Raw genomic sequence first — 26,521 nt, 5'->3', positions numbered from 1 at the left:
TTACATACTTGCTTAGACTCTCACAAAGAAAAACATAAACTTCATTTATTAAGGAGTCAAAAAATATAGAGTGATATTTTATATTAATTAAATTAATTTGAAATTTTGGTTGGTGAAAGAGTGAAGAAAAATGGCCGTTGGAGGACTCGGGCCGGCTACCGGCGCAAATGGGGTCGTGTTTGAGGCAAAGATTACGCCTATAGTTATCGTCTCTTGTATCATGGCCGCTACCGGGGGGCTCATGTTCGGCTATGACGTTGGTGTTTCGGGTACGGTTCTTTTTTTTTTCTTTCTAGAAAAAAGTTGCATGATATGTTGTTACCTTACTTTAACGTGTACCCTTAAAGATATAACGAAGTTTAAAAACCGTGTTCTTTAATTATGTTTTTCCTACGTTTTTGGAAATGAATTTTCATACGATCTTGATGGATTTCTTTTTTGACTATGAATTTAATGTCTTAGTGTTGATCTTTATTATATGACATTTTCAAAATTTTGTGACATTAAATTTTAGCTTTCTCGTAATTTTACCAGCTAAACATATCTAGGAGGGATTTATGAACAAAATAAAATGTATTAAAATTCATTAATGTATCATGTATGATTTTTATGTTGTTGTTGACGGTGGACACCTTAATTTACAGGAAAAAAAATAAGAGGGATGCATTAATGTATCATATATGATTGATAATGCTAAATTCGCTGGATTGTACTATATGCACCCATAATTTACATCATTGTGTTTGTGTAAATATGTAATAATGGTCAATTTTATTATAATTTTTAACTATACTTTAAATAAAAAGGTAGGTGTAGAATTATGAAACGTATTAAAAATAAACATTAACGGATACTTTGAACAATCACGAGAAATAACATAGGGTTAGTAACGTTACTAAAAAAAATCGGTCACAATGACGAATATGTCCCTATACGAGTAAATATTAGGAAGAATACGGGTTTAAGAGGGGTATTTTCGGAAAAAAAAGACGGTCAAACATAACGCTTATTAATTAAGTAAAATATTAGAGTAAAGAAATAGTGATTATTGTCTTGTTTTTTAGTTGTGAAATTAAAGAATCTGAATCTGTTTTTGGATTTTTGTTTGCTCACCTAATCATGCAGATTAGTCGTAATCAGGAAAATGATCTTACAAGATATTAATAATTCATAATAATAATAATCCAAGTTGATCGTTTCAAACTTGGTTATGATTTATGAAATGTCAATTTGCATACGATATCTGATATGATATGATATGATGTGATATGCTACCGTTGTCGCAACTACCATGGACAGCTAATTTTTAGTATAACGTAGATTGTTTTCGGTCGACATCACCTATACAACGTCTTATGCTAATTTTATAACATTACTATGTGTTTTACTAATGTTTGATTGAATCGGAACATAACACGTTCTGTTTTGAGTCGATATTGACTGATCATAACTCCCGATTATACGAAGATAAGATTTTGACTACTAAAACAACATCATGTGAAGTTTCACCTTTTTATAACTTTAGGATCGAAACAATAAATGCGTATTAAGGTCTTATCCAAATAATATTATTTGGATAACACTCGGATAAATTAAATGTGATATAATTCTCGTATTAATTTTTGTCACGGGAATAATTATCGAATATTGATTAATTTTAATTATCGAAAATGTAGGTGGTGTGACATCAATGAACCCATTCTTGAAGAAATTTTTTCCAGTGGTATATCACAAGAAGACTACACCAGATGCAAACCAAAGTTTTTACTGTCAATATGATAACCAAGGTCTTCAATTATTTACCTCATCACTTTACCTCGCTGCTCTGGTTGCGACATTTTTCGCATCACATACGACACGACAACTAGGCCGGAGGATAACCATGTTGATCGCCGGGGTCTTCTTTCTAATTGGTGTCGCACTCAATGCGACTGCACAAAATCTTGCCATGCTTATTGTTGGTAGGATCTTGCTTGGTTGCGGTGTTGGTTTCGCCAATCAGGTACAATCTCGATTACATTACGATTATTAGTTATTTAAATTTCTATAATTTTAATTAAATGACGCGCATAAGATGACATTAGATCATTGTCTGATCTACTTACGACAATTAGTAATTTAGTATCGTGTAAAATCGTTGTATTATGCATGAATACAGAGTCAGTGACACGATATAGTTTCTATAATTTTTAATTAATTGACGCGCATAAGATGACATTAGGTCATTGTCTACTTACGACAATTAGTAATTTAGTATTATGTAAAATCGTTGTAATATGTATGAATACAATGAGTTAGTGACACGATACAGTTTCTACAGTATAATTTAATTAAATGACGCGCATAAGATGACATTATTAGGTCGTTATCGACAATGGTTCACTAAAACTTGAGTTGTGTTTTTGAAAAGTCTTAATTGAGTCTATTAGTTGAACTCTAGTCATTTAGCACGAGATAGACAAATTTGTTTATATCGGACAAATTTTTCTTAAGAATCCTTTTCAAATCACTTTATATGTACGACTTTGACATATTTGCACATTTAAATAACGCGGAATATATTACAACGTAACAAATATGGACGCGGTCCAGACTCATTGTGAAATTTTACAAGCTTAATTAGCCCACTAAATTAGTAATTTTTAGGTCAAGTAATTTATAAATAATGTTAAAATGGAAATGGGTTTGTGACCGTCACATGCAAGAATAGCTGTATTTTCTATGATATTATTAATCTCGAAGGGCCCCATGAAAGTTGATTGCTCTTGCGACTTATCTTGTTATGGGTCATGTTCATAGCTGAAAGCTAAGTTTATTAAACAATAATATGTGTGTTTGAATTATTTTGTTACTCCGTCGGTTTGGAGTTTCTTATTTCTTACGGATTTTGATAAGACGATTTTACAGAAGACTAACTAATTCATTGCGATACTTAATATTATTCTTTATCGTTTTGAATGATCAACAGGCAGTTCCATTGTTTCTATCAGAGATAGCACCTACACAAATTCGAGGCGGCCTTAATATCCTGTTTCAGCTGAATGTAACAATCGGCATCCTTTTCGCTGAGCTCGTCAATTATGGAACCGAGAAGTAAGTTCACCTTATTAACAACGTGTTTATTATTATGTTTACCTTAAAATAGTCACGTCTTAAGTGGTTGCATCATACGACAGTTTTATGCTCTTTGGTGGGTGTAACTTAATATCCACTCCTATAATGAACCTCCCAAATAAAAGGAGTTAAAGGACCATTATATATAGCTAATTAGCTATCACTATGACTTTCTAGGAAATGAACCCATTATGGTCTTTAAATTGTAGGACCATTTTGTCATGTGTGAATATCAGTATAATAATTTACTTTTAGACTTTTGAGTTATTATAAATTGATAATTGATGAGAGATGATATCATAAAGCTGCTCATGTTAAATTGATGTGGTTGTAGTTGTCGACGACATGAAAACGTCACATCATTTTTGTATTAAGGCTGTAACGTAGTTAATTACATGTGCTCAACACGAGTGTAATCGATCCTCTACGCCAAAGGATTTGAAATACCGTAACCAAATTTTGAAGCGGTATTGGCCACATTATCCCAAGTAGAGCTGGCCATCAGCACGGGCTGACCTGACCCGGCCCGCCATTTTTGCAAAAATAATAAAAAATCTTTTCCTATTCATTTTTATAGTTAAGTTCCCTCTTTCTCAATATATGTGAGGAGTATTATAATGAAAGTTTTTTAACATTAAATTTGAATAGGAGGAGTAAATAAATTGGTAAGGCACACCGTAGGGTCAAGCATATCCCAGCCCGGCCAAGCCCCCCTCCCCTAGCCTAGCCCGGGTCTGACCAGGAGAGCCTGGCCCGAGTACATGTCTAATCCCAAGAACTCTCGAATATATCTTTAATATTTGCCATAACAAAATGCAATCACATTGACCTTCAAAACCTTCATAAGTCGTTCACTATTTAGTTATATGATTGTAGTAGAACATTACCAATACAAAAATGTGATCCGATTTTTAGTTAAAACTAACAAATATAATGTGATGCAGGATAAAAGGAGGATGGGGATGGAGACTGTCACTAGGATTAGCAGGAATACCGGCATTGCTACTCACAGTCGGAGCTTTAATTGTAACGGACACTCCTAACAGTCTTGTTGAAAGAGGTCGCTTAGACGAAGGTAAAGCCGTGTTAAGAAGGATTAGAGGCACGGATAACATTGAACCCGAGTACCAAGAACTTGTCGAGGCTAGTCGCATTGCTAAGGAAGTCAAGCATCCTTTTAGGAATCTCCTCAAGCGTAGAAATCGCCCTCAGCTTGTCATTGCTATCGCTATGCAGGTACATTAACATATGAGATATTCTCTCGTACACCCCTGGTTTTTTTCGTTTTCTAAGTTGTACCCCTCGTTTTTCACAAAAAACTTTGACTGACAATAATTCTCTGTTACGAATCCAGAAAACAGTAATTTTTTTTTTCAAACCAATTATCTCGCCAAGACCTTGAATTTTAAACAAAAATTCACCGCTTCTTGAACTCGTAGCCGGTAGGTATGGTTGGTCAAAGCTTTTTTAACGAATAAACTTTGACCGACCATAATTCCCGACTACGAATTGAGACGTCGGTGAATTCTTTTTCAAACTGAAGACCTCTTAAAGACGGTCAATTTGAATAAAAAATATCGTATTCTCAACTTGTAGCCAACAGTTATTGAAAAAGTTGGTATGGTTGATCAAAGCTTTTTTAACGAATCAACTTTAACCGACCATAATTCCCGACTACGAGTTGAGACGTTGGTGAATTCTTTTTCAAAGATTTTTTTTTTGCAAGAAAATATAGGCACATTTTAGAAAATGGAAAAGTTGAGGGGTACCCGAGATAATATCCCTTAAACGTATTCTATTTTCTAAATCGTAAACAAACAAATGATTCAGACGTACAGAATATGTAATATACTACAATACTATCGTCTCTAATCTTTACCGTATGTTATATATAGGTGTTTCAACAATTCACCGGAATCAATGCAATTATGTTCTACGCTCCTGTACTATTCAGCACCTTAGGATTCGGAGGGAGCGCATCGCTGTACTCCTCTGTGATCACTGGAGCTGTAAACGTCCTCTCGACCGTTGTCTCAATTTACTCGGTTGACAAGGTTGGACGTCGCCTGCTCCTCCTAGAAGCTGGAGTACAGATGTTCTTCTCCCAAGTAATCATAGCTATAATTCTCGGTATCAAAGTCAAGGACCACTCCAACAGCCTCTCCCATGGTTACGCCATCTTCGTGGTTATACTAGTTTGCACCTTTGTATCCTCGTTCGCTTGGTCGTGGGGCCCGCTAGGTTGGCTTATCCCGTCTGAGACATTCCCGATGGAAACCCGGTCAGCCGGGCAGAGTGTGACCGTGTCTGTCAACATGCTTTTCACATTCGTCATTGGGCAGGCCTTCTTGTCTATGCTCTGCAAGTTTAAATTCGGCATTTTCCTGTTTTTCTCTGGGTGGGTTTTTATCATGTCTTTGTTTGTCGTTTTCTTGTTGCCGGAAACTAAGAATGTTCCGATTGAAGAAATGACGGAAAGAGTATGGAAGAAGCATTGGTTCTGGAAGCGATACATGGAGGACGACGACTACTTGGATAATGGAATTGAAGTTAATGATATCAAGAATGCCCAAAAGAAGCAGAGTAATGGGTCTGCTACTGCACCGGCTTAATTAATTTTCGTGTAGATGTCGAAAACATGTTTCGTTTGTTAATTACATTTTGTTTTTTTTTTATATACATATATAATCGGAAGAGTATGGTGAATAGGTATTGTTAATCAATGTAAGGACTTCAAATTTGTGCACTTCCTGTAATCAAATCTGAGCTAGAGTATAAACTACCAGCATTAAACTCGAGAACAACAATTGTGACGCGGTGTGATTATACCTAGTTCAAATTCAGACTAAATTTAATGGTGCGGAGTACATTCTTTGTTATAATTATCGAGTATAATGTAATGTAACCTTAAGTAAATGCCTCTTTTTCTCCCGAAGTTGTCGGAATGATTCGTAATAAAATATTGGCCACAATTGAAAAGGTCTTATCAATAAAATTTCCATTTATTTGCGATCCATTCTATAATTAGTCTCAGTACCTCTTGTGGAAAAAAGATTTCCCATTGTACAGTACGAAATAACATAAAAAACAGATTCAGTTCCAAAAAAAATTAAATAAAGATAAAAAAACTTCTACTTAAATTATATATTTTTTATTATTATCAATAATACAATTGCCTTATGAAATATTCTACCCTCTATAATCTTATTATCTTCCATCCTTTTTCACTTGACATTATTTAACCTCTGCCATTGTTCCCTCATCCAAATTTGGCACTCATTAGCCGTTCCAGAAGGATTGGCAAGCTGCCATTCTACAACCTTTTGTTGCCATTCTCCTATACAACATGTTCCGTTTAGTTTCAAAATTGACTTGATTTCGTGTCCATGGAATAATGGCTTTGTCTCCCAAATGTTTTCAAGACCTTGTTTAGTGATCATGTCCTTCACCAACATGAACAATTCCCTACTCTTCTCGCCATTAGGATATTGTACTAAGGTTGATACGAGCAATGCCACTTGCCAAAAGTCTTTGATTTCCCGCATAAGCAACCCTGTTAATATTCGTAATTTTGAACAATGGCCATTCTCTTGAGATGTAAGACGAGACGTTATATGCGTGAACTTTTCCGCGGCACGGTGTATCATTATAACTTTGTCAGAATCCTTAGATTTGAGTTTCAGAGAATTAAGAAAAATATGATGAACCACATAACGCTGTTTCTTGTTATTATATTTGTATTTCATGTTCCTTAAAGGGAGAAACAAGGCAGAATATAAGCATAATCGCCTTTGGTCATCACTTAAAGAAACAGCTTCTTCAAGTGACTGAATCAGGCTCCATGCTGCATCGATGAAAGCAAGACAATGTCGGCTATCACATGCTTCTGGTGTTAAATTAGTTTCAATAACAGAAGGACGATCGAAAACAATCCAAAACAATTTCAAATCATATATATAGGTGACTGCTTTAACAGGTTGATTTCCACCCATCATGAGATCTACTTCATGACCAATCCGTTCCCTGCTTATCATTTCATCAATAGACGCTCGCACTTCATCGGAACCAGCAGCTTCTTTAAGTCCTTGATCAAGCGTGAAACTAAACCTTGCACCAAAACGAATTGCTCGAAGCACGCGCAAAGGATCATCCAAGAAAGTCTCCTTTGGAGGTAAAGGAGTGACTATCTTTCCCAACTTCAAATCAGTTATACCCCTTCGAGTATAATCTTCCACACAATCAGTCTTCATGTTGTAGAACAAGCTGTTTATAGTTAAGTCTCTCCGATCAGCATCGTCTTTTGGTTCACCAAAAGACATTTTGGTAGGGATGCGGCTTTTTTTAGAATAAGTTTCGGATCTCAAATTCACAAAATCAATCCAGTAACCGTACAGGTACATCCTTGCAGTTTCTAAGTGTTTCGATTTAGCAGAATTGCTAGGAATGACACAGTCTCCCTTAACCTCTTCGCCTTGTTCTAACAAGTAGGCCTTGAATATTGCACATAGTTCTTTTCCCACCATGTTGTCGATAGCAATGTCGATGTCATTACAATCTGTGCCTAATAGCTTATCACGAACCCAACCACCAGCAACACGGAGCTCCGTATCGAGTTTGTTGTGATTAACAGCTTCTTTAAGACGATTGAAAATCATACACTCTTTCTCCGTCAACTTAATCACTCCTTTCAATATCACAATTGAGGCCTCACCCTCGTCTGTCATGCTTCTTTAATTTGAAATCAAAATTTAGACCTTTACTTTGGATTGATTTAATCGGAAGATTGGAATTGGGATTGTGTGATGATCGTGTTTGAGATGAAATAGGGTGAGCTATTTATAATAGCTCACATCTTTACTAAACCCTAACCCTAATATGACCAACCCTAATGGTAGCCGGGCCTATTATAGGCCCAATATCCTAATACAAGGATTTCTAGATTACGCTTTTCCAAATTATTAAGGTTTATTATATGGAAAATGAATTATTGATTGCGTCTCAATCTTCAACTTGTTTGTGTGTGTTTAATGATACAGTGTAAAAATAAACAGTTGTACTATGGATTTTAATTATTTGTGTAATATTAACTTATAGATTTAATTAATTTTGAGTTTGCCATCAAAAATTTATTTTATGTAATGTAATTAATAAATTTTAAATACTTAGAAAATACATGTAAACTCAAATACTAGAAGAGTATGATGTAGTACGTCCGATGCGTAATTCTTTTTTCCACAAACAGCCCAGTAAACCCGCCATATGTAAAATTCTAATCCGGCGTCTAAGTAGTTTAACTATGTTGTTACCTTTATCTTAAGAAAAAAGAATAACCCTATTAACTTAAGACATTTACATGTACTAGTTGTTGCACCGCGCCCTATCGGGCGCGGTGCCCCAATTAGGCGAAATGCTAAGCGGAAGTAAGTTGGGAGTATAGCAACAGGAAGGGACGTGGTCCATCACGTATATAGAAACGGTGGACCGAGCATAGTAGTCATTACACAACTTAGGAAAAATGCTTGAAAAACGTTAAGATTTCCATAGATGATCAGGAATCGCAATCCCCATATAATCGTCTTTCTTCTTCATTTTGTCTATACTACACCCCAATACTGTTAAATAGCAGAGTATTGAAAAATTATGAAGTATATAAATGTTCTTTATCCTAACTAATCTTACAAGGTACAGCGGTGTTATATACATAGTAGCAAAGAATTGCTTAATTTTGTCCCTAATACACAAACTTGCAAATCTTCTAAGTGCAAATCTTATATATACTTTTTAAGATCAGGCTGTCACCATAACATCCTGCAAGGATACGATATTGTCAGAGATATTGGCATAAAATAGTGTAATTACCAGCATAAATGTGAATACAACATTTCCTCCCACCATTTAAATCTATAATTAGCTAATTTAGCATGAATAAAGCATTATAACGTATTTTTTTCTCTATATAAAAGAACACTATTTGTTCGAATTAAGTTAGATGTAACCGTAATGCGTCTACCTAAATGCCCCCATCAAGGCATCGTTAAAAGTCACAACTAACCTTAGGTATAAACTGCTAATTTCGGAAGAGCTCATATTTTAAATAGCACGTCGCACATCTAAGCACAATTTCTAGCATGGAAACAAATCTTAAAATTGCTAAAGCTAAAACCAAAACTCAAAGGGTACACTAACCTCTAGCTCACTCATTGCCAGTGTACTTCGGCTCATCTAAATCTTGAACCTTTATGAGAAGCGAACAACAATCGCAGGAGGCCTTTCACGAACCTTCACAGTTTATGCAAATGGGAATAGAATAAAACAGATGCAAACTCACAGGAAAAATAAGAGAGATGAGTTATGGCTAAAGTTCGAAAGCTTCTCATTAAAGTCAACACAAGGCATGAACATCTCGCTGCTAAGTAACCTGCATTAATCAATTGAACAATTATTTACGTTACATTAGATAGACATTTAAACTACTTTACACCTAGAAAAAGATTACATTTATACCTCACTTATAGAGAATGTCTTTCGTGTACTTGAAGCTAACACATGTTCTAATAATGTCATTACAAAGGAGGCTGAATTAGAAAAATAAAGGATTCATATACCAAGTCAGTCGATCCCATTTTTAAGGTGAGCTTAATTTCCAAATCAATCATCATATAAACAACTTCAATCACTCGAAGAAGCCATTAATTGGAGAAGTTGAATACTCCGTTTGCGGTTTTCTTAAACTCCCTGCTATAAAATTCTCCAATAGCATAACTCAATCATTCTTATTGTGCCCAACAAAAGTACTGTACTTATTTAAACTCATTCTCATGAGTTAAAAGGAAAAGATCAGTAAATGGATATGGCAACGAATTGAGAGGTCCCAGGTTAGACTCCCTACACGGGAGTGCTGCGGTACCTGCCATCAAGGGTAACCTTGATGGCTTACCTAGTCCTCGGGCTTACAGGGTGTTCTTCCGGTGTTCCCTTGGGTCACCAAAAAAAAACAAAAACAGAATGCAAATAAGCATGGCCGTAACAACCACCCGTTCATCGCCTCAGCAAACCTCCCCTTCGGATAAGCTAGGAATTTTCAATCCGTAATTAACTTACAACCATCCAAATTAGGAACCCTAAAACCAGCAATCCCCACTACAAAAGTAGTCGATGACTTAAGCTGAAGCAACATACACATGACTTGTGAAATTACTCCATACCTTAATGTCCAAAACCATACTCCGTCCATCCCCCTCAATGGTAAACAAATAATTGTGAATGAATCAAAATAGTTTATTTGAGTCATACCCCATGACCTTGTCTCATGAATAACTACTTCATAGATTAGTTGTTGTGTACTTTCATTAGGCAGATTGTTATTATAATCATATCATAATCAAAACAGACAATCTAAGCAAGCGAGATAACAGCCTAAAGCACGTGATATAAACAATGGCAGAACTCACAAGTGAAATAGTCAACTATAGAAGAGTCCAGCCCCAGGAATACCTCCATGGGCCTACCCACCTACGTACTTCCCTAAATCAAAAAACATAAAAAACAACCAATTTAAGAAGAGGAAAAATCTCAAAGAGTGGAGATAGTAAACTGGAAAAGAACCCACAGGAATACTCCTATGGTCCCGAAATAAGAACATAAAAACGTTATATAAACAAGGATGGCAAAACTCACAAGTCAAAGGACAGGCAAGAAGAAACGGAGTCACCAAAAGTGATCTTTAGAATCACCCTTTTTGATAATTCATACATAATCAGTAAATCCCATCTTAATTATCAACTCAAAATTGATAATTAAGCACAAAACAAGACACCTATTAATTAACCTTCACATAATTCACCCAAATACTATAGCAATGTTCTTCTATTAAAGCTCACTCATGCCCATCTGGCAAGCGAACCGAAAGCGATTGGTAAAAACTACATTCGACCTGTGATGCTCGGAATCTTCATCTGACTCTGAGGATCCGGTGGACAGGATCCGGACATGGATCCTTGACACCTTGACGGATCCTTCTATGAGAAATCGGTGTGAGAGTATTTTGTACTTACCCTCTGTTTTGTACAGCAACCCTATATCAGGAATGATCTTGACATGAATTTAATGCTGTAATAAAGTTTTCATTCATGTTAAACATGAAGAAACTACTTTTCCTTTCTTTTCTTTGTTTTTTTTAACTAATAATCAAAATAAAAATTAGCAGAGTCCAAATTTAAATTTGGATACTCGTATTCGAGTCCTTGTTTTTGAGATTTCAAGGATCCGACACTCGGATCTGTATCCGTGTCGGATTCTCGTATCCAAGTCCGAGCATCACAGCATTCGACCACCTCATTCCAACATTATGTCAGGCTCTACACTTACCCAATTTTATGTACAAACAAATGTCGTTCGACTACTTACTCGAGTCTTTCCTACTCTGAATCAAAACAGAACATCTCTGATGCAATAAGGATGTCGTCACGCCGAATTCATTTAACCTGAACATTAACTCGATCTAAAAATAGGAAGATATAAGTGGTAGGATCATGCAATTTTGAACCAAAATGGAGAACTATTAATTTTAGCATACTCTAATATTTATGGGTCAAATTCAACGGTAAGTACATGGCACTTAAACAACAAAATGGTAACCGAATAAAGGTAATGGATGTTTTACTTTGTTGTGATAGAATATTTTCTGATCTAAATATGATATTTTCTGATCTAAATATGCAAAACAATCAATTACACGTAGTTGATGAAGGTTACTCAATGATACATGCTGACAAATTAGAGATGAGATATCAATTTTGTCAAACTTTTGTGCATGCCTCTTTCATAGTTTAGTGGCAGCCATCAAATCATCAAAATAATTAATAAAACATAAAAGGAGAAAATGTAAACCGGGAAAAATAGTACGAATAATATAGGAAACAACAGGTAACTCACTGCTATAGCCCGACTTTCATTATTCTTGACAACACCTGAAATCGCATACAAAAATACCCAGTATAAGAATCAATCGGGAATAGCAATTGAAGACTTACATAATTTATAAAAGAAGAAGAAATAGTTAGATAATTAAGAGTTAAAGAGGAGGCATGAGTTAAATTTGTGTAGGATTTTGCATGTACTTTGAGAGATGATTTAAGGAATTTGTGTAGGTATGAAGGGCTGAGGAGATTTAAACAGCCCGTCGTTCCCTACACATACGAGTATACTCGTTCAAGAGGCTATAAAAAAGAATTATAGGCATCAAAACATCTAAGCAGCAAATCCCCAAGCACATGTATGCATTTAATCCCCAACAAGAAGGTGACACACGCCCACAAACATAGACACAAAAACTAAATGTGACTCTACACAGACCATCGTTAGTCAACAGAACGACAACGCCATAAATTCAACCAGAATCGGAATAATAAATACAGTAATTATTTCGTAATACAATTAAGAAGAGACACAGTTATATATCCAGCCAGAGCTTTAGACACCAAAAGGGGCATTTCAAAGATAGACGGAAGCGCGGTAACAACCAGTATAGTAGGCACCACATATAAACATATATTTCGATTCCTAAGCACACAGCAATAAGGCGACATACACATCTAAACCCCAAAAAGGTAATAGCTCTAAAATTAACCTCATTTGGACTAATATTAATCCAGAAAGCTTAAAATTCATAAATCCAGACACAATAATGGGTCAATTTTCACAATTCAGTAACATAGACACAAATACACAGTAATATTTACAAAAAGCCGCACTGACATCACTCAAAAGATTACCCTTCCTTCTCCCGATCTACTAAAAACAAAGAGGCGTTATCTGATATCTATTACAAATCTCTATGGAATTCTAGTTTAGAACAGAAACGCCCTCATTCAAGCAAGTGGGAAGTTAACTGTCTTCCTTAAACTTTTAGTGAAGACTTGGAGAGATGATTTACATTAGTTGTATGTCAAATGATGTAAACAACAACAAAGCTCAAAAATTGATAGAACTATTAACCAAGCGGGTGTACCTCTTCAAAACATACCACATCAATCATTAAGTGTAAACTTGTGACTAAACACTTCAGAGGCTCATAGCAATGCATTTATTCATAGAATAATATTTAGTAACATTTTCGTGAACCAGCATAACATCACGAATTCACGACCATAAAATCAACTGAGTTTGAAGTTTAAAGCCATAAGGATGTATGAATGTCAAACACTCTTATTTCTCCATTCAACTACAATCAAGGCTAAAAAGATCAAGGATAAGAATAACAACATTATTACAATGTGTCAATGACACCCGTAAAATGCGTGGTATGGTTGTAAAAAGGGAGGTACTGGTGTATGCATTAAAAACACAAAGCAAATGTGAGACAGTGAGAGAACACTCAAATTGAACGAGACAGAGAATTAATTACCGACAAAAAGGTGGGGTCTATGATACACGAAGGAGTCAGAATCAAAGTCATTGAAGGTTAACGTCCGGTTGCCTGAATTCCAAGCTACTGCTCTTCGAATCGCCACTCTTACTCTAGCTGTTCCTTCTTCTACTTCTCCCTTATTACAGTCCTCATATCTTTTCATTTTTCCTGCAAAATTATTCACACGCATCTTCTTAAACAAATGGTCTCTTATACAACCGGTTAATACATACATAGAGCTGATTTACAAACACAGAACTCAAAGCCATAGCAATTCAAATGGTAATCAGTATTGAAAAAACGCTTACAAAAAACCGTTTTATGGAAGCTCTTATATGAAGCCAACTTACTTAGAAGTTGTGATTCTCAAAAAACCATCATTGATTAACAACAATAAATAAAAATGAGTTAAAAGAGAAAAAAAAAACTATAGATATATATCGACATTTGTCTACGTTCTCATTCACGAAATTTGACATAGAAAGAAAACCAGTCCCACTTCACCAGTCGGACTTTCAAAAATTTAGCTAAAAGAATTTTACTGTAAGTAATATTAGATCACAGTAATATTTTACTGTAAGTAAAATTCTATGGGACAGAAAAGGAATGAAATGCAGGTAAAATTCCACTGCAGTCTTGCAATCAACATACTCCACGATAATCGCCTTTTTCCCCGTCCCCTCTATCTCTTTGAAGCCTTTTTAAGCGAGTTGATGTTTTTTCTTTTGGCCTAACAATAGGAATCGATCTTTACTCACATGTTATCAAGTAATCTACACGGGAATCAGAGGGCGTGATTTGGGACGTTATAAACCGGAATAAGAGGATCATTAAAACAGCAGGTACAGCTAGAACCACAGCAATAACGCATATCTTAACTTGCACCAAAAAAATAGACTTCCTATAAAAATTAAGAATATCAATACATATACTTGCTTGCATTGGTACTATAAGCATTCCAGAAGCAAATTGTGTATTAAGAACCCATCCCCCCACATGATGCCCCGGAGACCTCTATCCTCTCGAATTTGACATCAAAATCACCAGAATTGAATTCAATCAGCTTCTTTAACAATGGCTCAACAGGAGAGGAGACATTTGTTGGATTAGGCAAGCTTGTTTTGAAATGAAGCTTGTGTGTGAGTTCAGGGCCCTCGAGCAAGACCAAGGAAAGCAATCCACCATATCTACGAAGAGATAAACGCTCTACACCAGATAAATTATTTCTTATCAAAGTCAAGCTCTGCCATTCATAGCGATAAGAAGGTGAAAGAAGATGGGACCCAGTGATGTCGTGCCATATGGATGTAGGAAATCCTCCGTCACAGTATTCTCCACCATGGAAAATCCGTAACTGGTTGGATCGGCAGAATCATGATGGAAAAAAAATTTCCACCAGGGTAAGAGGATATGACTGATGTGAGGTTTACAATTATCCATGATTTTGCCCAAATTTAGAATTAGCTGCACTATGACAGGATGTCGGCTGGGATTTTATACAGTAATTGACTTGTCAGAGTATCTGTCTAGTGGCACCAGCGGGAAAAAAAGCTCGTGATCATCAAGCAAATATAGATCAATCATCGTCCTCTGATCCCTCCATTTCTGACGCACAAATTCATTCACTTCAGTGTCACCCATTACCTATAATTAGCAATATGATATAATTTTATAACAAAATGATGATTAATAATTAATGTGCCAAACAGTGAAAATAAATTGCATATGAACTCATTTGCTTTGTTGTTAATCAATGCCACATTGCATGATGCAAATCTCGGCCCAGACGCAGCGATGCCTGTAAGAACTAATATGGATGATAAGAGCGGCATGCAACAACAATTGAGTTCAATTTCAATATATCTACAAGTAGTCGAGGATGCTAGTAATTTCCTCAAGAATATAAAGGTAAGATAATAAAAAAAAAAAACCATGATTCATGAAACTTATGAATGGCACAAGAAAAAACATTGTCTTCAGGTTTTATCAGAATCATTTTAAGGACCAACAACAACAAAAAGGATGCACACAACCAGGCAACAAGGACTATTTTGTTTCATTCCTTGGTAAATGTTAACAGCCTCTCAGTGCTCCTCAAAGGAAGATGATCCCGTAATTCTGGCGCTTGTTTGAGACAAACCCCTAAAAGATTTAGACAAGGAACCTCAAGGCTAGGACTCCTTGAGTCATTTGCCAGAATTATTAGCTTACAACTCATACTCGGATGGGCCATACTGACAAATGATTCAGAATTGATATCTGAGATATTGTACGTTATCAATGCTACCTGTGTGACACTGCCGGGAAAAAGAAGGAGACCTTCCACGTATTCGATCTACAGGAGCTTCTTGCTTTCAACAACTTCAGTAATCTGAACAACTTTTAGTAAATCTGATGCATTGTTTCTTACAGACACAGAAATGGTGATTTCACTGTCAGCACAACTCCCAACAGCATCAGTGACCGCAAAGAGTGGGGTTGCAGTGTCTTTCCATGTTGTTGGGTTGTTTATTAAAGCATCGAAAGGAACTATAATGGTTTCTCTCTCTCTCTCTCTCTCTCTCTCTCTCTCTCTCTCTCTCTCTCTCTCTCTCTCTCTCTCTCTCTCTCTCTCTCTCTCTCTCTCCATCTCCATCCAATAGTTTAAGTCCCCTGACTGCGATAACCACAGAATCCAATAGTTCAATTGCGTCATTTGAACCCTTTTTAGGGTCAAAAAAGCTGTATTTGTGAAAACCAGGATTATGTTTGAAGCAGATTGTCTATGCTTAATGAGTGTCATCATTTCCAATTATTGAAAAATTTGTAGGTACTTTCTTCCAGTGAATGGCTTCATCAAAAGGATTTGCCACCGATGACTTCCTAATCGGCCACCCACCAGAAGAAATATTGAAACCCAGCAAAGGTAGCAGTTTGTGGAGAGATTCGATTACAATGCCTTCAGTGAACCAAGAAACCACCCAAACTCGTTTGTAAAATCAATTCTACTGAAGACGATCCCAACAATTTAGGGAAGAAAATAAAGGGTATGGAGGTAAGGTCACCGGGATCCTAGAATAACCTCACTAAAATTGAATGGATAGAACTGTGAGTCAATGGTTCAAAAACTTTTATCACATTTTCATTGCAGATATTCTTCAATCTCAAGAAAGCCACAGAAGAGTGGTATATATAGCAAAAATTGTAATTCAATTATATGACAATTCAATCAAACTTTTTAGCCAGCAAGCTTTACTTGTCTTTGATTTGGAAACCCAGGTATTTTCTGAATTTCAGTTAATGGTAGTCCATTCTATAGATATTGCAGCTTCTATGAACAAGCACGGGGTCAATGGCGATGACCATCATTCAGCATAGTTGAAATCTACAAACGCTATTTCAAACCAGAAGCGCGTTTGCCACACACAAAGAGCTCTGCAATGCCTACGCCTTTGGAAAAAAGGAAACTCGCAACAACTAACAAAACAATAACGTAAAATGAATCAAAGACATGCATGAGAGAGAATAAACTTTGGATCTATACGTACAATACATTGAACAAACCACCAATGAATATATACAAAAAAATGTCAAATGTCAATAGAAACAAAGATCTTTTTCGTGAGCCAGATTTTGAAGGACAAAAGCACACTTCTAGATTACCGTGAGAAGACCAAATGAGAACAGCCCATAAAAAAGAGCATTAAAATAAACAAATTTAACCATAGCCAATAAGACTGAGGAAAACTTAAGAGTGGAATTCCATGCCTAATACAATATAAAAGCACCAGGAACTCTATAACACCATAATACAGCATAAACGTGACACACCGAAAGAGCACTTTATGCAGTAATTGCGAACGCCAGCTAAAATGTAGGTAAACACCAGAGATTTACTCCAATTAGAATGCATGATAGGGTCTATAAATGAAGAGATGACGGAATGAATAAATATTGATGACAATCGAAATATAAGTGAGGAAACCGACAAAAACTTAACAAACTTGGCCTAAAATGCCTGACTTAGTCCAAAATGAACCAAACTACTCCCAATTTAGATCACACGAATGCTAATCACACTATACACACCCCAATCAACCTAAGCAAAGAACTCATCATATAGATCGCCAAAACACAGAAGTGCAACTAAATTGCAAACGAAGACCTTCTGGTGTGTGGACAGATAAGGCCCAGGTGGTAACACTTTAAATTCATCCACAATACATAACATACAAAACTCAAACAAACAACAATCCCTTTAAATTCATAACACAATACACAACATGCAGTACCCGGATGACATACTAATCATTAAAAAAAAAATTTTTTAATTCTGGAATTCATAATAATAAAGTGAGCGAATCAAAAGGAAATAAATCATACCATTTCTGGGCGACACTTGCATGCACGATGTCCGGGATTAAGTAAATCACCATACACGTGTAGTCCAACCACCGCAAAACAATGGGAAACTCGCGCATGCATGCAGCAGGACAGAGTATTTTTCGGCATCTCGAAAACCCTAATTACCATGGGAAGAGAAATAAATAGCATTTCGAATGATATGAAGGAATTCATAGGGTGAATTATTGTTGAAATAGAGAATGAGTAGTAGGAATGGCTAAATGAATGGGAATGAGGAAAAGCAAAGAGGGAAAATGAGTGTCTGAGAGAGAAAGGTAAACCACAGCTGAAGGGATGAATGATATGTTAGTATTGCACGTGATTTGCACATGAAACACTGTTCCAGGAACAGTAGAAGAAGTTTGGACTTTTAAAAGAGTATGGAAATAGACGGAACTTTCAATGTAATATACGACATTATTCTACAGAGAACAATTAAGTCGAAAGTCCTTATAATTCTATTTAATCAATTCTTTTTTAATTTTGATGTAATGTTGCGTATCTCTATAACTTAATGAGAAATTTCATTTGTTCAAAGTTTTTGTGTAATAAATAGTTATAAAAGTTGACCAACATTTTCTAACATTTACTTACAGACCAAGTAGGATAACGGGTCATCGATCTCGACTATGATCGGGTTGAAGTGTAAATCATATGTGGACATTTGACAAACAAATGTGAGAAAATATCATGTATCGACTAATTGACCTCACAGTTCACATAATTCCATAATCTCGTTTGTTCAAAGTACTCCGTATTACATAGTCCTCCTTTTCTGAGAAAATATCATGCACTTTCTATAAACCTTCGCCAACAACTAATAACGTAATTGATATCCTTGAACAACAAGTAAATCCACCCCTTTGTTGGTATTCTACTATTGGTTAACGTCAATAATTTCACGCTTGATTCCCAACCATTCCGCCTTGATACGATTGAAATTAAGACGGAAATAAAAGGGTAAAAATGCGTTGTTCAATTACAAGAATTGATAGGCTGCCCTAATAATAAAATTGTAGTGAATAAATCACCTAAATTCCATTAGACAATTGAGATAAATCTCACAAGTTGATTCATAAAATTCATTGATAGATTATTACAGTACACATTAACTAATATCCTTATAGAAATCCTTGGGTATGTACCAGGTGTATGAGTGTACCATGTCATCGTACACCCTACTCAATGAGAATATTAGAATTGACTAAGTTTTTTTTCCATAAATTATAGAACATAATCTTAATAAAATAAACCCTAAGGCGTTTCATTGGCTAGGGTATACGATATTCTTGTACACCCGATGAACCTTAGAATTTTTCATATCCTCATATAGTCTCTATAATGACTTGGAAAATAAAAAACTAACTTACTAAACTAGTTACCCTCTATAATAATTTTGGTGTGTATTAAACTTAATCACATATTAACTGCCTCAAGAGTAAAATTAACTGCCTCAAGAGCTTCTGAGCGAAACCTTTGCGCTCTTCAGGATACCCTTCTCTCCTTCTATTCCTCTTCGGGTCAAAAAAATTAACTGCCTCAAGAGTAAAATTATTTTCTCCAAATATACCCCCCCCCCCCCCTGATATCGTCCTCTTTGAAACCTCTCTCAGTATCAAGACTACTAAGAACCTTGGAACTTACCTTGGTTTTCCCCTTACCCACAAAAAGCCAAAAAAAGCCGACCTTCACATATCCTTGACTCCATCCGGACTAGGCTTGCTTCTTGGCAAGCCCTGTTTCTGTCTCGTGCGGGCAGAATCTGCCTCATTAAATCCACCCTTAATGTTATCCTCTCCCACTCTATGCAATGTATTCGCCTCCCCTCGTCTATTCTCCTTGATATTGATAAAATTACCCGATCCTTCCTCTGGTCTGGCCACTCCTCTAAGAAACTTCATCTCTCCAACTGGAACCTCGTCACCCAACCCCTTGCCACTGGGGGACTCGGCATCAAAGCCTCCCGTCCCCTCAACGATGCCCTCTCTACTAAGCTTAGCTGGAAGCTCCTCTTCAACAAATCCTCTTTGGCACATAGTGCCATTAAAAGCAAGTACCTGCACCATTCCCCCTCTCCCTTCCACACGGGTTCCCATATCTGGAAGAATGTGGGCCTGGGGTGGTCTACTCTTAAGCAGCACTTGACGTGGTCCATTGGCGATGGTTCCTCTATCTGTCTTTGGGATGACCCCTGGTCTCCTTTGGGGCCTCTTCGGAGCATCATCGCTGGCCCCCTTAGTTTGAGCTCCTGGAATGCGAAACTTAGTACTATTATCCATAATGGACATTGGTCCTTTCATTCACTTGACTTCATCCTTCCCGACCACGCCATCACCACCATCCTTAGCATACCCCTTCCCCCCACCCCAAAATCTGATTTCGTCACCACTTCAGTTTCAACAAAATCTGCTTCAGCAGATTGACTAGGTTGTTTATTTTTAGCCTTGTCCTCTCTAGCTTGCTTATTTTTCAGAATAGTACATTCAGGAATAGTATGGCCAGGGTTCTTACAGTAGTAACAAAATTTATTCTTTCCAGATTTACGACCTTTAGATTTTGACCTGGACTTAGATCGATTACTACTACTACTGCCTTTTTCATTTGTCCTACCCCGAACCATTAAGCCTTCCGCAGTACTGTCAGACGTAACTGAGTCAAATTTTTCTTTCGAAAGTAAATTTGACTTGACATCCTCTAAACTCAAGTTATCATTGTTACCGTACAACATAATTTCTTTAAAGTGCTTATACGATTTGGGCAAAGAAATAACTAGCAACACAACTTGATCCTCATCATCAACTTTAACATCCAAATTTTCCAAATTAATAATAATGGAATTAAGTTCATCAAGATGAGTTTGAATTGGAGTACCTTCTTCCCTACGAAGTGTAAAAAGACGTTCTTTCAGACGGAGCTTATTAGCGAGACTTTTAGTCATGAATTTTGACTCTAATTTCGCCCATATACCTGCAGCACTATCTTCGTGTTTGCATTCACGTAGTACTTCACGAGACAAAGAAAGTTGAAGAGTGGCTAAAGCTTTCTCATCTAATTCAGCTCATTGTTCTTCAGTCATAGTTGCAGGTTTCTTGGCTTTACCGTCTAAAGCCTTCTTTAAACCGTTCTGTGTGAGAACAACCTTCATCTGAACACGCCATATAGCAAAACTAATCTTGCCGGCGAATTTCTCGATGTCAAACTTTGTACTAGTCGACATAATTAATAAGGACGATCCCAATTGAATATAAATAGCTCTGAGGCCAATTTGTTAGGGTATACGCAGCGGAAATAGAGCAGGATCAATAAATATTCAATCAAAGATCAAAAGCGAGTAATAAAACAATAAAATTGACACACAAGATTTTAGGTGGAAAAAACCCCAAAGAGGGTAAAAAACCACCGGTGAAGAAGAGCCTTTCACTATAATAATTAAGGTCAAGAGTACAAGAGAATCCCCTCACAAATACTTGGTTAAGATCCAAGTAATTATACTCTCTATAAAGAAGAGCAAATAAAAGGAGGGTAGAGAATAGAGTTCTTGTACGTAGGAATTGAATGACGGCTGCCTCAACAATTAGTATTTGACTTAGAGTTGAGATAATAGCCCTTGAATATCTCTGACTTGTGCAACATGTGAAAGTGCAAGGCGATTGAAAGTAGTCTTGTGTAGAAAACTAGAAATCAAGACTTTAGCTTTGTTAATAAAGCCCATGGATTATAACCCGTCAAATAAAGTCATTAGTTGAAGTAGAAATACAACTTGAGAGTCAAACTTCTCAACAAAGTTACAACGCAACCTAGAGACTCTATAACGTCGTTATACAACGAAATAAAATCATTAGTAAATAAAACAAGAATAATTTTAATTATTATCAATAATAAACACACTCATTTTACATAGATTTAACTTATTTTCAACCATAGAAAAAAAAAAATCAAACCACAATCACACAAGATAGCTACAGATACTACAAGTACCTCTTCCGTCTCGGTCATTTGTTTACTTTTTATATTCATTGACGGGGCATCAGTAATTAGGAAAAGCATAATCTAGGAATCCTTGGTTAGACTCTAAGAAGTGCATCTCTTTCTCCTCCAAAAACAACCATACTTCAATTCCGTCGTCACCACTAGAATCACTATAATCCGTAAACAGGATTGAGTTCCTAAGAGACGGAGGCGGGTTAGCATCGGTTGGTACGATCCAAGTTGGCTTCCCAAACCCGAAATCTGCCTCATTCAACCCAAGGTTACACCAACTACTAAGATGATAAACACATGAATTTTCGTCCATTATAATTCGTGTCGTCTCTTTTATGTCCAAACATATTTCCTCTATACCATTTTCCCTTTGAAATTTCTCGATTTTCGGTTTCGCTTTCAGAATGACATCATGAATCTTCCCAACCAACTCTTTCAATGTCGTTTCCAACATTTTAGCCTTGGCTTGGACTATAGTTGTGCAATTACCCATGGATTCCTTAGGAAGTGGCGGGTTGGTTCGCGGTCGCATATTCATACTCATTGACAATACTGCATCCTTAGGTGTTGATTGATCACGTGCCATACACGCGGCTGCCATTACATTTTCCCAAACGAACCCTGCTACCGCCTCAAATGAAGTGGGGCCGGGAACAGCCCCACTTACGGCCATAGCCTTAAGGCTAGTTATAGCAGTCTTTGTTATTTTGAAGCACCTAACTAGTACAACAAATGAAGGGATAATATTCTTTGGTGGGCCGTTAACCCGGTCCGGTGCTAAGACGGGTTCGACTGTCGGACGAGGAGGGAAGGCCTTGACAATTGCGTCAAAGTTCGGCCCAACAAGGTTAGCGTCTTGGGCTTGATTCTTCACTAGACCGGCCCAATACTTGAAAAACGTGCCTAATGAAGCCGTGTCTAAGACTTTATGTAACATGTAACACCCGATTACGACACCACCACATGCAAAAACGTTAATTTGAAATGCCAAAGGTGTAAGCTCCGAAATGGGCCTAGACCCAAGACATGGTAAGTTTTTAGGTGGGAGTAACTCCGGTAATAATTCAAGTTTAGGAGACATTGTAAGAAAATCCGTAAGACGGGAATTAACACGAGTTTCGATAAAGGGTACGCCTTCGTCGTTACACGACATTGTCGATTCGTCAATGAATCGGCCGGTTAGAGGGTAGAATTGGGTTAGGGTTTGAATCAGTGACGATTTTAGGATTTCAGTAGTATTATCGTTACGCGGTGTTTCAGTGGCGTAGAAAAGGAGAAAAGGCATGTGAAATGGAGGGAATACTTGATCTAAGAATGAAAGAGTGAATGTTTTTAGATGTGAAGGTGTAGGAGATGAAGGTTTTAGGGTTTCCATTGATATTACTTGGATTTCTAGTTTCTTTTTTTCTTGCATTTTGATGTTTTTGTTCATAAAATATTGAATAATATTACATACTTCTAGTAAAAAAAACAATTGTATAACGTTGACGTAGGTTAAGTCTTGTAAATATAAGGATCATCGTGACTATGATCGGTTGAATAATAACTTGACGTGAATAATTAATTATTGACAAACAAAATGTGAACGAATAACCACTTCATAGATCATATCAAAGGTACATTTGAGTGTCTAAATTTTTAGAGTTTTATTTTAAAGAATAAGAGTTTTTACTATAAAGTTTTTGAAATGGTTCACTTAAACATTAGGTTAAAAAAATACAACATTGTTTAAAAAATTATACTTATAAATTAATTAGTTTTTAGTTTTGCCATCAAAAAATTACTCGTATTATATAACTAATACTCCCCCCATTCAACTCCACTTTACATGTTTGCTTTATTACGTTTGCCAACGCGATTTTTATGCGGTAAATATCATTAGTTACGTATTTGCAAAAATTATAAAAGTTAGATATTTTTAATGTACTCTTAAAGACGAATCAAATAAGATCCCACATGAATATATTTTAACTTATGTATCGAGAGAAAATTGAAGTTGAATGTCCGCTTGTGAATAGTGTGCAAAATAGAAACCTGCAAAGTGGAGTTGAATGGAGGGAGTACATTTTAAATACTCAGAAAAAATACGTGAAACTCAATTACTAGAAGGTTAGTATGTAATACATCTGATGCGTGGTAATCCTTTTTCCACGAACCACCCGGTAAAGCCGCCATATGTAAAATCTAATCGGGCGTTTAAGTAGTTTAACATGTTACCTTTATCTTAAGAAAGAGGAATAACCCTATTAACTTGTACTCCTTCCGTCTTGGCCAATTGTTGTTCTTTGATTTTGGCACAAAACCAAGGAAAGAGAAAGAGGTCAATTACTGTTGGGTTTGTGCCTTGATTCTGTTAACCGCCGCTTCGAATAACTTAAACGGTATCCGTAGCTGTTATTGGGCTAGGTCTGTCTTGGGCCTTTATTAGGTCATTCTGTATTAGGTTTAGAGAGTATTATATAAACTCTCTAATCCTCTACTTAGCAGTTATGCTTATCATACCGTCTGAATATGTAATCTGAAAACTCCTCACATATCAATAAAACTCTCTCCCTTCTGCCCTGTGGACGTAGCTAACACACCGTTAGTGAACCACGTAAATCTGTGCGTTTGTCTCTTTATTGTTCTTTATTTGTTCTTTCTTGCTTCTGTTATAACAATTACTAAATGACAAGTGAACCAAATTGAGTATGAATGATCAAATTGTTCATCAAGTTCATTCTTAAAATAGAAAGGACAACCACTCACTTAAATACCCCAATATGGAAAACGATAACAAATAACCGGGATAGAGGGAGTAAAATATAAAGCTCTACCTCCATGATCAATTTAAGACATTTACTTGTAAGACGGAACTTTAAAATGTAATATACGCCATTATTCTACTGAGAACAAGTCGAAAGTCCTTATAATTCTATATAAACATCGTCTTTTGAAACGTATTACATTGATCATATAGGAGGCTAACAAATCCAACTCATAACCTAGCCACCTGTTAAACCCTGGTAAAAGACTATTCACTAATCATATTCGGTATTCCCCAACTAATACCCCTATTTTCATCTTTTCTTCACCCTTATTATAATCATATTCTTGTGAAACTCACACATAATTCCATTCGTCGGAATCATCCTTACAGGCCTTAACAAACCCAAAATCGACCTCACTAAACGTACATTATACATAGAGAATATATATTTGTCACTTGAAGCATTGAACTCATCATATATACTTGTATGTCTTTGAAATGGATTGTAGTCACGTTTTTTCCATATATGCGCGACACCGGACTTGTTACCATAATTTTGCAACCGTTACCCTAAATAATATGGCTGAGCAAAAAATCCGATTATCCAAACTGATCTGATTCGAATCCGATCCGATTTTTTGGATATCTGATCCTAAATCTTTGGTTTTGGTTTGGATATTGATATTAAATTTAAAACATTTGGATATCCGATCTGATCCGAAACTATAATTTTCTAGTATAATTTCGAGAAAATAAAATTTTATTTGATACAACAACTTAATTAATGTTTAATATATTAGAGAAATATCTAGGTGGTACTTAAATTTTATGTCGGGAACATTGGAATAAGAATACTAAAGAAAATCATCATGTAATACTATGAATATAATCGTGGTTCAAACTTAATTTTAAAGTAAATTCAAAAGTATGGATATCCGATGGATATTCGCATCCGATCCGATTATTTTGGATACCCGAATATTGGATATCCGAAATATTTGGTTTGGATATTGAATATCTAACTTCAAGATTTCTAATATGGATATCCGATCCGAACTAGCACTTCGGATCAAATACCTGATCCGTACTCTGCCCTACTAAACAACGCTACAAACGTTACAACTTACAAGTTTGTTAGGGTATACACAGCGGAAATAGAGCAGGATCAATAAATATTCAATCAAAGATCAAAAGCGAGTAGTAAAACAATAAAATTGACACACAAGATTTTAGGTGGAAAAAACCCCAAAGAGGGTAAAAAAACCACCGGCGAAGAAGAGCCTTTCACTATAATAATTAAGGTCAAGAGTACAAGAGAATCCCCTCACAAATACTTGGTTAAGATCCAAGTAATTATACTCTCTATAAAGAAGAGCAAATAAAAGGAGGGTAGAGAATAGAGTTCTTGTACGTAGGAATTGAATGACGGCTGCCTCAACAATTAGTATTTGACTTAGAGTTGAGATAATAACCCTTGAATATCTCTGACTTGTGCAACATGTGAAAGTGCAAGGCGATGGAAAGTAGTCTTGTGTAGAAATCAAGACTTTAGCTTTATTAATAAAGCCCATGGATTATAACCCGTCAAATAAAGTCATTAGTTGAAGTAGAAATACAACTTGAGAGTCAAACTTCTCAACAAAGTTACAACGCAACCTAGAGACTCTATAACGTCGTTATACAACGAAATAAAATCATTAGTAAATAAAACAAGAATAATTTTAATTATTATCAATAATAAACACACTCATTTTACATAGATTTAACTTATTTTCAACCATAGAAAAAAAAAAATCAAACCACAATCACACAAGATAGCTACAGATACTACAAGTACCTCTTCCGTCTCGGTCATTTGTTTACTTTTTATATTCATTGACGGGGCA

General features: G+C 36.1%; 3 protein-coding genes across 3 annotated transcripts; 1 reads left to right on the top strand and 2 right to left on the bottom strand.

Moving 5' to 3' along the window:
• On the top strand, nt 1–5,910 carry LOC141619102 (sugar transport protein 13). The gene is made up of 5 exons (XM_074436129.1): nt 1–269; nt 1,677–2,002; nt 2,969–3,093; nt 4,059–4,350; nt 5,010–5,910. The coding sequence occupies exons 1-5, from the start codon at nt 131–133 to the stop codon at nt 5,724–5,726; spliced, it is 1,599 nt and encodes a 532-aa protein (XP_074292230.1). The 5' UTR covers nt 1–130; the 3' UTR covers nt 5,727–5,910.
• A 324-nt stretch (nt 5,911–6,234) lies between these two features.
• On the bottom strand, nt 6,235–7,908 carry LOC141619103 (CCA tRNA nucleotidyltransferase, mitochondrial-like). The gene has a single exon (XM_074436130.1). The coding sequence runs from the start codon at nt 7,836–7,838 to the stop codon at nt 6,339–6,341; it is 1,500 nt and encodes a 499-aa protein (XP_074292231.1). The 5' UTR covers nt 7,839–7,908; the 3' UTR covers nt 6,235–6,338.
• Nucleotides 7,909–21,932: 14,024 nt separating this feature from the next.
• Nucleotides 21,933–23,261, bottom strand: LOC141620981 (stemmadenine O-acetyltransferase-like). Its single transcript, XM_074437714.1, has one exon. It carries the CDS (start codon nt 23,259–23,261, stop codon nt 21,933–21,935), a length of 1,329 nt encoding a protein of 442 aa, XP_074293815.1.
• Between the last annotated feature and the right edge of the window lie 3,260 nt (nt 23,262–26,521).

Source organism: Silene latifolia, chromosome X (genome assembly GCF_048544455.1).
Source record: "Silene latifolia isolate original U9 population chromosome X, ASM4854445v1, whole genome shotgun sequence".
NCBI lineage: Eukaryota > Viridiplantae > Streptophyta > Magnoliopsida > Caryophyllales > Caryophyllaceae > Silene > Silene latifolia.
This window is presented reverse-complemented; position numbering and strand designations above follow the sequence as displayed.